At 42.8% G+C, this 12,164-nt stretch overlaps 1 protein-coding gene across 1 annotated transcript in view; it reads right to left on the bottom strand.

Moving 5' to 3' along the window:
- ASMTL (acetylserotonin O-methyltransferase like) overlaps window positions 1-12,164 on the bottom strand; it is a 74,786-nt gene that overhangs the window by 20,315 nt on the left and 42,307 nt on the right. The window contains exons 9-11 of the mRNA XM_040338193.1: window positions 11,803-11,965; window positions 8,932-9,113; window positions 697-814 (exon numbers count right to left, since the gene is read on the bottom strand). Coding sequence (XP_040194127.1) covers window positions 697-814; window positions 8,932-9,113; window positions 11,803-11,965 — 463 coding nt within the window. The remainder of the gene's footprint in view (window positions 1-696; window positions 815-8,931; window positions 9,114-11,802; window positions 11,966-12,164) is intronic.

The following is a 12,164-nucleotide window of genomic DNA, read 5'->3' as shown; positions in this document are numbered from 1 at the left end:
CTGATTCACACAGTCTCCTCCTAACAGTTCTAGAGATGTGTCTGCTGCAAAAGGTGGCTACTTTGAAGAACCTAGAATATGAAATATATTTTCAGTTGTTTCACACTTTTTTGTTATGTATAATTCCACATGTGTTACTTCATAGTTTTGATGCCTTCAGTGTGAATCTACAATTTTCATAATCATGAAAATAAAGAAAACTCTTTGAGAAGGTGTGTCCAAACTTTTGGTCTGTACTGTATATATATATTATTGTTTGGGGATATTTATTATAGCAAAGTAAATAATATTGCTTTTTTTTTCCAAAATTGTCGCTCTATTTTTGTTTATAAACGCAAAAAATAAAAACCACAGAGGTTTTCAAATACCACCAAATGAAAGCTCTATTTGTGGGGAAAAAAGGGCGTCAATTTTGTTTGGGAGCCATGCTGCACGACCGCGCAATTGTCAGTTAAATCAACGCAGTGCCGAATCGCAAAAAGCAAGTTAATCTCCTAAATTTATAACTAAAAAACAAAGAAAGAAATAAAACAGCCAATTCTCAAGCAGATAAGAAAAAGTGATCCAATACTTTGCATTCTTTCCAGATAACCTTTATATTTTTTAGCATCAACAGGTTTAATAAAAGCATGTATAATATATATACAGCCTGCTACATGAAAAACCCAAATGGTACAGACAGAACATAAAACATACCTCCTAAATCACATGCAGTACTGTACTTGGAAAGGTCAAAAGCTGTTGCTATATCTCTTGCTGTTATTTTAAGCATGCAGTGCATGGCCCTCATAAAATGTTCCTGGAATTCAGGTCCCTGGTAGTAAACCAAAAAATAAATATATGGCATTATATAAGCATGCCAACAGACGGCTGGAATTTTTATCATAACATTTGATCACTATATAATGTTAACCCTTGCACAAGTTCATTAGAAGTCAACACACAAGTATTTAGCAGATTGGAATTGATGCAGAATTCCCAAAACCTCTTAAATGGAGCAGAGAAAGTTTAGAGGCTCTACTAGGTTTTAACTGTGCTGGAGATGACCACTTTCACGTTTTTGTCCTGGAAGCCACTGCTACCAAAAAGAAAGTGAGGGGAAATCCAGGAGCTAAAGGTTTGGATTTACTAAACCTCTAGCGTGCACACTCTGCTGCAGCTCTGCATAGAAACCAATCAGCTTCCAGGTTTTTTTTGTCAACGCTTAATTGAACAAGCTGAAGTTAGAAGCCGATTGGCCACCGTGCAAAGCTGCACCATATTTTGCACTCTCCAGTCATCAGTCAACCCCAAAATGTCAGGGAAATCTAATTTATATGGACACTGACAACATTGCAAACCTGTGTATTAGGGGTGCTGAATTTAATCGCTGCATCGCGATTCGGGGATCCCCGATGCGGCATCGATGCATGCGACCCCAATAATCGATTTCCGTGACGTCATCCGACATGCCCCGCCCCTCCCGGGAGATCGCTCCGAGCGTGTCTTTTAAAATAGCCGCTTTGTAATAAACGCCGCGTTAGAATCCATTAAGTGGTCAGCGTTGTATGTGCTTTTTAAAATATATGTAGATTCATACCTCATGTCTCCGTGTGTATATAACTGTATATGCTGACTGATCATGTGACTGCCTAGTCCGGCCCACCTCTCTCCTCTCGCATCCCTCGTCTCAAGTCTCTCCTGACGTCAGCCCCGCCCGCCTCTCTTGTGATCTGATACTTTAGCTACAGACGATGGGGCGGGGTTGAGAACGGACGTCAGGAGAGATGTGAGACTTGAGAGGAGAGAGGCAGGCCGGTGTAGTGTCACATTCTGCTCCCTATCACAGAATGCTCCGGAAGTGACGTTTTGTCGCCGCCATCTTGCTACACCCCACACTCATGCACAGTAATGATAGAGTGTTGAGAGGGCAAGTGGACATCTTGTTACACCCACCAGAGTTTTAGATTTCATCATTACTGTGCAATGGTGTGGGGTGTAGCAAGATGGTGGCGACAGAACGTCACTTCCGGAGCAATCTGTGATGGGGAGCAGAATGTGACAATACACCGGACCACGTAGTCACATGGGCAGGCATATACAGTTATATACACACGGAGACATGAGATATGAATCTGCATATATTTTAACCACTTACCCCCCGGACCATATTGCTGCCCAAAGACCAGAGTACTTTTTGCGATTCGGGACTGCGTCGCTTTAACAGACAATTGCGCGGTCGTGCGACGTGGCTCCCAAACAAAATTGGCGTCCTTTTTTTCCCACAAATAGAGCTTTCTTTTGGTGGTATTTGATCACCTCTGCGTTTTTTATTTTTTGCGCTATAAACAAAAATAGAACGACAATTTTGAAAAAAATGAATATTTTTTACTTTTTGCTGTAATAAATATCCCCCAAAAATATATAGAAAAACATTTTTTTTCCTCAGTTTAGGCCGATACGTATTCTTCTACATATTTTTCGTAAAAAAAAATCGCAATAAGCGTTTATTGATTGGTTTGCGCAAAAGTTATAGCGTTTACAAAATAGGGGGTATTTTTATGGCATTTTTATTAATATTTTTTTTACTAGTAATGGCGGCGATCAGCGATTTTTTTTTCGGTATTGCGACATTATGGCGGACACTTCGGACATTTTTGACACATTTTTGGGACCATTGGCATTTTTATAGCGATCAGTGCTATAAAAATGCATTAGATTACTATAAAAATGCCACTGGCAGTGAAGGGGTTAACACTAGGGGGCGGGGAAGGGGTTAAGTATGCCTGGGTGTGTTCTTACTGGGGGGGGGGGGGGTGGCCTCACTAGGGGAAACACTGATTTTCTGTTCATACATTGTATGAACCGAAGATCAGCATTTCCCCTGCTGACAGGACCGGGAGCTGTGTGTTTACACACACAGCTCCCGGTCCCCGCTCTGTACCGAGCGATCGCGTGTGCCCGGCGGCGATCGCGCCCGCCGGGCACACGCACGGGAGTCGGGGGCGAGCGGGGGGCGCGCGCGCGTGCGCCCCTAGTGGCGGCTAATAGGCAGGACGTCCATTTACGTGGTCTCGCCTAGGAGAGCCACCTTGTGGACGTATTTCGGCGGTGCAGCGACGGCAAGTGGTTAAAAAGCACATACAGCAGTGGCCACTTGGATTGATGGATTATAACGGCATTTATTACCACACAGGTATTTTATCAGCAGTATGTGACTCGCACTCTGTGCCGGCATTTCTCTGGCTCTTTGCACATTCCACTGTGTTAACTCCTAGTGTGCTGGAATGTGCAAAGCCCAGAGAAATGTCAGCACACTGACAGTACAGTGAAACTCACAGGGCTGTTGGTCAGTTGTAGATTCTAATCCCTCCTGACCTCCCAGCAGCCGTGTGTGTGAATTCCTGTACCCTGTAGTGCACCGGATTAGTGCACTTTTTAAAGGGAAGATTGGTTGGAGGAAGGGCCGCCTAGGCGGCCCAAGTGGAAGCGCATCAGCAATCGTGATGCATCGTGGAATAGAATCGTTGACCAGATAATAGTAATTGAATCGTGAGCCCAGTGAAGATGCACACCCCTACTGTGTATACAGGACATGTACACCATTCAAACTAAAAGGAAAAATGTTTAGTAGAGTACAGTTTTAGGGTTGGCCAACAATTACATTACTTTTAAAAGTTAAAAAATAGGACTATAGATTAACCACTTGCCTACAGGGCACTTTCACCTTTCTGCCCAGGCCAATTTTCACATAGTTACACTGGTGCAGCTTGGACCAGTGTATCTATGCACAAACGATTCCTGGCTGATCTCCTTGAAAGCTGGAAATCACTGTGGTAGGCACAGTTATTACAGTAATCTCCACTAGCTTCCAGATTGCATGCCAAGCAGCTGCCCTGCTGCTTACTGAATACAGGAGGTCACCTGCTCAGTAAGGGCACCATTCAGAGAGCACTTTGCATTCTCTCAATGAATGCCAAATCATTATCTGACTAGACGAGGTGGTGACATCACAGATTGCTTTGCTTTAATTTAGAAAATGCAAAGAGTTATCCGGTGCTCATGCCAACCGGTTGACCTCAGTGTTCGGTAAGCAGCAGGGCATAGGAACTGGAAGCTAGTGAAGATCACTGTAGTAGCAGTGCATATTACATGAATATCCAGCTTCCAGGAGGAAGGAGTCTGTCCTGTGAGAGTCACCAGAGAACATCAGGGACAGTGGGATAGGTCCCCCAAAAAAGACCTACAAGTCTAGGAAAAAGATTTTATAACCACGGCCAAACCAACTTATTATTAATTTCATATCCCTTGGTTAGATAAATACAAGGGGATACATTTGGATTTTTAAGGTGAAGAATGGGATGAAATAATATCAACTATGATCTATAAGACTTACAAAAACAAAGTTTTGCAGTTGACTTTCTTACTATATGCATATATTTTTACCTTTGGAGATTTAATCCCATTCTTTGGTATTCAAGCTAAATTTGTTATATTCTATCATTACCCTATCTGGTCCTTGAATGCCCCCTATGGTCACCCATAGCACACAGTTCTCTTGATGCAGATAGACACCTGTGACCTTTCCTAGTGATTTGATTAAAAAAGACCTGGGTAAGTAGCATTGCCGCCTGACTAAACTTGCAAACGTATATATACAACTGCTACGTACTCAAATATATTTATTTTGGAATAAATAAAGAATTATGTATATGGTATGTGATCCTAAATAGATTGGACAGCATCCCCTGAAGAAGCCCAACATATGGGCGAAACATGTTGGGAACTCCATTCCACAGTGCTGTATCCATAAAACGTTATTGATGTGTACTCGTCAATTATTACCTTTTAATAATTTTTTAGTTGCTCTTTAAATAAAAAAAAGTTCTTATGCATCATAGTTGATATTATTTTGCCTCATTCTGCACCTTAAAAATCCCAATTAATCCTCTTATATTTACCTACAAGCCTAGTTGACTTTCCTTGCTTCTAGTAAGGGAGTCACCAACATCTGAGTGCAGAGTTAATTCAACAGCCAAGTCGTCAAATCCAGATACAGAGAAGCAGGCTGGAAGATTGGGCTTTGAGAGAAGGGTCTATGTTATTTGCCAAGCTCAATCGGGCCAGTTTGGTGCCATAAGAATCACCACTATCCTTAATTCACATGCTGATGGGGGGAGAATGTAGACCTGCCAATTCTCAATGCCCGAACGGTATACAGCAGTCACGACCAGAATGCAACACTCCACCCAAAGCAGAATCAATTCTGCCTCCTTCTGGGCTGCGCAACTTCTTGTGCCTACACAATGGTTGGTGTAAGCCATGGCTTTGTGGCTGTGGAAGTCTGAGTGAACCTTCTTTAAGAGCCCCTGAAGTGGAGATGCCCAGTTCTAAAGGAAGAGTCGAATAGCCCTGAGTTCCAGAATATTTATGGAACGTTTGGATTCCTCCTTTGACTAGATTATCTGAACATTTAATTTTCCCATGGACGCCCCCCAGTCCAACAGACTGGCATCCAGTGTAAGAATTTCAAACGGTAATGGAAAAACATTCCAAAGTTCTATTGAAAATACACTCATTAAGCCGGAGGCTGACTGTGGGAAATATAAGCAAGGGAAAGTGCAGGGACAAAGTCTGCTTGTCCTGTGCAGATTACATGCTGAGTTACAGCAGTCTGAGGTGGAACTGGGCATAAGGTACTGGCTCAAATGAGGCTACTATAAGCATCCGTACTCTCATGCAAAAGTGCACCAAGGAACGATGTCTGGATAGCAGGATCCATGCTTGGGAGCGAAGAGACCTGATCTGTTCAGAGGAAAGATGGACTGCCTGGTTTGTGTCCAGGCCCCACTCCGAGTATTCCAGATGGTGAGTAGGGTCAAATGGCCACTTATAAGGATTGATCCTCCCAAAGTTCAGCATCTGCACAGTATGATGGCATTTAAAGCCTAGATGGAGCGATCTTTCAACAGCAAATTGTCCAAGGAAGCCCACAATATGGACCCACTTGAGAACTAAGAACAGCCAGAAAAAGGGCCAATATTTTGCAATTTTATGAAGACCCAAGGAATAGTGGATAGGACAAATGGCTGAGCCCAAAAAAATTTAAGTGACAGTCACCCACAACAACATGAAAAATGTGCTGGTGGGGAGGGAAAATGATAATGTGTAGGTAGGCATGCTGAACATGTTCCAAAGCCAGATAATCCCCCTGGCTGATTACATTCAAAAGTTTTGAATTTCAAGGAATATATTTAGACACAAATCAGGATAAGATAAATGCCACCCTTGGGATCATAAACAGGTTGGAATAAACACTAATAAAAACATGTCCCCTGTAAGAACACACTCACAAGGTGAGCAGCATGCAGATTCTCCAACCTTTGTGAAGAAGGCCAAGAGCAAAACTCCAGCCTGAACCCCCTAGAAAGGACATTCCACACCCAGAGGTCAAGAATGTTGCAAACCTAAATGGCCAAGGCTGCCTTCAGATGTCCCTTAACTTGAAGTGGGGCACCACATTACCGCTAGGGAACTTCGGGCTAGACCTAGCTGGCTGGGGAGTCCAGAGCTTGCAACCAATTAGAGTCCCGGGCTTAGATTTGAAGGAAAAGGCCTGGGAGGGACAAAAGAAACTCCTTCTAAACCCAGAAGATCAGTATTTACTGTACTTGCAAGAACAGTATTCATCTTTTTGCTAGGTTAAAGCATGCCTTTATCATAGGTGACTTCCTTAATAATTTAGTACAGGTGTTTGCCAAAGAGAGGTCAACTGGCAAACAACATACATTCCAGGTGATTTTACACCATGCCAGTTCAGCAGACCATTATTTACATCAGAGATTTTGAAACATCTCATTAGACAGAAGGCCTAACTTGGACATCTGCTGGAGAGAACCCCCAAGACCCTCAACACACTACCTCAAGGCAGTCAGAAAACATTCCAAACTCTGGAGGACAGAAAGGTCCATGAGAATAACTCTAGGGTCACGGGCCATATTTTTTGACCAGACCGCAAGGATCTCACACATTTCCATGGATTCATCTTCCATCTTTTTGTCCAAGTATAATCACAATTGTGTGGCTAGCCCAGTGTTTCTCAACTCCAGTCCTCAAGGCGCCCCAACAGGTCATGTTTTCAGGCTTTCCATTATTTTGCACAGGTGATTTTATCAGTTTCGCTGCCTTAGTAATTACCACAGCTGTTTTATCTGAGGGAAATCCTGAAAACATGACCTGTTGGGGTGCCTTGAGGACTGGGAGTTGAGAAACACTGGGCTAGAGTACCGATCTGGATTTTGAAATTAGCCAGAAAGGCTGAGTTTGTGCAGGAATCTAGAAAGGAGAAACTTCCAGAAGAACCAGTAATCCCCCTCAATATAGAAAGACAACCAACACCTACACACACTAGAAAAAAAAAACATAGATTGTGGTGAAAGGATGGGGGTTCATGGCCTTTTTGTTCGCCAATGTACAATTACCTGGAGGCAGAAGCATGCAACCCAGTTGTCTTCAACTATGCTTGTGTCCTGTACTAGCCGATCAAAAAAAAACTAATTTGTTTCAACTTTGCACACTATAAAGGTTTGCTATTACCTAACAATATGACAAAATCGATCACATCCCAGCTTTTTTACATTGGAGAAATTCTTTTGTGTTCTTTGTGGCAGGTGATGTTCTATCTGTAAAAACATACTATGGGTTCTGGGAGCAGTTAGATCTCTTTCTTGCTCGGTAACAAGTTGCTACCAACTTTAAGGCTGCTTTCACACTGAGGCGTGCAGCCGCGGTGACGGTATAGCCACGCTATTTGTAGCGCGGCTATACCGTCGTATTTAATGCGATATTCGGGCGCTAGCGGTGAGGTTTTAACCCCCGCTAGCGGCTGAAAAAGGGTTAATACCGCCCCGCATTGCGGGCAGTATTACCGCGCTTTCCCATTGATTTCAATGGGAAGGCGCGGTATAGGAGCGGTGAACACACCGCTCCTATACCGTGGTAAAGATGCGGCTAGCAGGACTTTTGGAGCGCTCCTGCTAGTGCACCGCTTCAATGTGAAAGCCTTCGGGCTTTCACATTGAACACTACAGGGCATGATTTTTCATGCGGTATAGCAGCGCTATTTTTAGCGCTGTACCGCATGAAAAACGCCCCAGTGTGCAAGGGGCCTTAATGCCATGGCTCCAGTTAACCACTTTTTAAAAAGTAGTGCTGCAATCTTCTGGGCTCTGTGTGAGCCACTGCCCCTCTGCCTACTGACCACAGGGGGATGCTCGCTTGGCATGTCCACCATTCATAGAACGCCATCTATTGAAAAATACAAGGCACTCTATGCATGGCAAAGACGCTAATTGAGCAACCCCCTGTGGTCAATGGGCAGAGCAAAAGCTGCTCGCACAGGCCTGGGAACATTGCGGTTCTCTTTGTTTGTAGCATGGATAACTACAGTGATTTACAGCATGCCCAGGGGCCCTCCAGATAACAGATATGCATACTTACATGAAGCCACGTAATTTATAATTCCTAAAGTTAAGCTACGAAAAGTATAATCATTATACCGGGTGAAACACCCAACTTTTCTTTTAATTCTTGTGAACCTAAACGTAACCAATATGATTCTCAAGATCATCCTCTGCTGCACTCTAGTGTTACAAGACATACTGCAATACACTAATCCTCTCATTTATCACAATGCGTAGGCGAAAGAAAAACATACAGAATGAAAGACCTATTTCAAAATGTTAGGGCAATAGTTGTAAAATAATTGTTTTTCTTTGTTGTGTGTGCAAAACCTGAATCATTCACAAGGACTACATAACGGAACCCCAGTAAGCTAGGTCTTTTTTGGTGTCACTGACAGTGAAAAATAGATATGGAATACAAAAGAGGATTATGAAAAAGCCCACACACTGCGAAAGATTATAAAATAGGCAACTACAGCTATATACTTACATGCACATGTTCAGCTGTGTGTCCATGGTCTTTATGGTGATAGTTTATTCCCTTTACTACTGCAGACTCCAGGTGGTTATAATGGGGCCACAAATTATCATTAGAGTAAATGATATAACTATGAACTGAAAATTCCGCATCAGATACCAGGAAGGTATTGGCCAACTCTGTATTACTATATGCTAATATCAAAAAGAAGAAGAAGAAGAAGAAGAAGAAAAAAAAATGAATAAGGTTATACCTGTACAGCACCATCAAAGTCCTGGTTTTAGAAAAACTTTTTGTTGTTTGACAGCAGCAGAAAGGACATGTCATATAATATACAAATATAAAAAGTAGGATTTTACAGTGTCCCACAAAAGTGAGTACACCCCTTACATTTTTGTAAATATTTTATTCCATCTTTTCATGTGACAAGACTGAAGAAATTACACTTTGCTACAATGTAAAATAGTGAGTGTATAGCTTGTATAACAGTTGTGAGGAGTTAGCTCGGTAGCGGGGTGTGTGACCCCTTGGTTGGGTTCACCACACACTGAATTTATACAGACTGGCAGTCGAAGACAGTTGAAAACAAAGTTTCTGGTTTATTTTTCCATCTTGCTGGAAAACAATTTCAAGCATCCAAACAGCATAAACAAAATCAAAACATAAAATAAATCCTAGCCACTCTGGGCTTCTACCTTCCACACAGGAACCTATGAAGTCTAACTCAGCCTACTGCAGGGTAGACAGTGCTGGTCATACAGCACAAAACAATAGTCTTTTGACATTTATAACACAGGACAAAGTCAATGGTCTCCTCACCTCATCAGGAGAATTTCTGGCACTGCTCTCCTGTTCACACAGCCTTAGGAGTGACGCAGCCAATTAGTGGTTATCCTCTGGGCTACTTTATAGAGGCCTTTAATTGCCTCACTCTGAACAGCTGGAGTCTTCCAACGGCCCTTAGCCTTCCTGGCTATTTCTGGCAGCCGACGCCTAATAATGATTGGTGTATTGTCTAACAAGGCAGAAATGTATGTCCCGACTGTGACAACACCCACAGATTTACCTGACTTCCTGTCACATAGTGTAAATTTACTGTCCCCTCAAAATAACAACACACAGCCATTAATGTCTAAACCGCTGGCAACAAAATCGAGTACATCCCATAAGTCAAAATGTCCAAATTTGGCCCAATAAGCCATTTTCCCTCCCCGGTGTCATGTGACCTGTTGGTGTTACAAAGTCTCAGGTGTGAATGGGGAGCAGGTGTGTTAAATTTGGTGTTGTTATCTCTCTCTCATACTGGTCACTGGAACTTCAACATGGCACCTCATGGCAAAGAACTCTCTGAGGATCTGAAAAAAAGAATTGTTCTACATAAAGATGGCCTAGGCTATAAATCTCAAATCACAACAATCGCAGCAAATCACAACGGTTTGGTGCAATTTATTGCGGCAAACCACACTATGTTTTAGGTGCCACTTAAAAGGAATAGCACCCAAATATGCAAGACATTTGTGAAGGATTCCTTTGTGCAAACCACTAAATAAACACCTTACGTGCGTTTTGCGATTGCAGTGGGATTTGAGCTCGTGGGCAGCATTGCAGCGATCCTGCCCAAAACCAAAAAAACACCAACTGTGAATGGAGCCTAAAGCCCCGTACAAACGGACTGAATGTCGGGACACAACGACTGGTTCAAAAAAAAATACGGCCCTTGTGTATGCCAGTGTCCTGTCAAATTCTCCAACCCGTCAGAAACTCCAACCGCTTAACTTTTGGTTTATTTAAATCCAGCAGTAATTGGAGTTTTTGACAAATTGGTGGTTGGACACAACACTGGCAACCGAATAGAGTCCGGTGCAGGATATAATGAGTGGAGATTCTTACTCCGCTCCGATACTAGCCAACAAAATGGACGCCTCCGAGGCGGCGACAACTTTGTCCTCGTTAGCCGCTGTGTTGTCAAAACAGCTCAGTCTTCCTGTACTGGACTCTATCCGGTCATCGGTGTTGTGTCCAACCACCAATTCGTAGAAATCTCAGATTATTATGGTATTAAATAAACCAAAGTGACGTGGTTGGGGTTCCTGCGAACACTGGTCTGTCCGACGCTTCTGTTGGACAGCAGGGTGGAAAACCAGCAGTCAGCCGACTCCAGATCAGCACTCACAGCCAATGGCAGAGAGCCGTCCCCCTGTCAGAACACAACAGCTCAGCGGGGGGAGATAGCTGAACTAACATTGCATGGTTAGTACAGTGGTTCCGACCGGAGCAGTCAGGTTTTTTTTTTGGTGCAACCTGGCTAAAATCTGTTAGTGTGCACCCAGCTTAAGGTTGGCAGTTCGTTTTTTTTCTGCATGCTGGCACAAGAGAGGAGGATGGATGAATGGATGGAATACACCCACCCCCACCCTGGCAGCCACCTTTCAATTGAAAATATTCCTTCGACAGAAGTCAGTTATACAATCAACTTCTGTCTAGAGGGGAAGCATACACACACACACACACACACACACACACACACACCTAAATGTGTCCGATCCCTGCTAGTCCGGCGGAATTTTAATCAGTGCATATGGCCAGCATAAGTATACAACCTATTCTTTTACAGGGGGTAGCTATTAAAGATTTTTTTTATACTAGTTACGTGGTCGCTTTAATCAGTAAGTACTTGATTTTCCTGGTGTCCGTAATCTTCAAAGTGGCAGGCTGCCATCTAATATTTTTTTTTATTCCCTGAAACTTAGCAATGGCTATTTCACTTGTGGAAATCATCTGTACAAAGAAAAGCTACCACATCCCCAGAGATTTTTTTTGCTCTCATTTTAAAGTTTTCAAGACTAAAACATTACACAGAAATAAATTACCACTAAGATTCACCTTGATGAGTTTTCTCTAGCAGGCCAAGGGCGACACAAGCATCAAGAAGCCTTTCAGTTCCATGTACAGAAGCATTAATCTTATCCGCAATATCCATGGCCTTCAGCGCACCTTTATCTTTCAACTTATCAAAGACCTTCAGTTTAGATGCTGCAAACAATGTCTGTAAACAGAAAGACAAACAGAGGAAATCGCAGTGCTGGACATTTATCTACATTGTGCACATGGACAAGGACTAGTCTGGGCTATACAGATTATACATTGAAGAAATACTTTTTGTTAGAAAATTGTGTTTGCTTTCTTCTGTGTAAAGTCCCTCTATGTGCACCTTACTCTAAAAGCTGGTTAGAAATCGAGGCAAT

The sequence above is a fragment of the Rana temporaria genome, chromosome 2, assembly GCF_905171775.1.
Source record: "Rana temporaria chromosome 2, aRanTem1.1, whole genome shotgun sequence".
Lineage (NCBI taxonomy): Eukaryota > Metazoa > Chordata > Amphibia > Anura > Ranidae > Rana > Rana temporaria.
The sequence above is the reverse complement of the archived record's forward strand: the minus strand, read 5'-3'. Positions and strand labels throughout refer to the sequence as shown.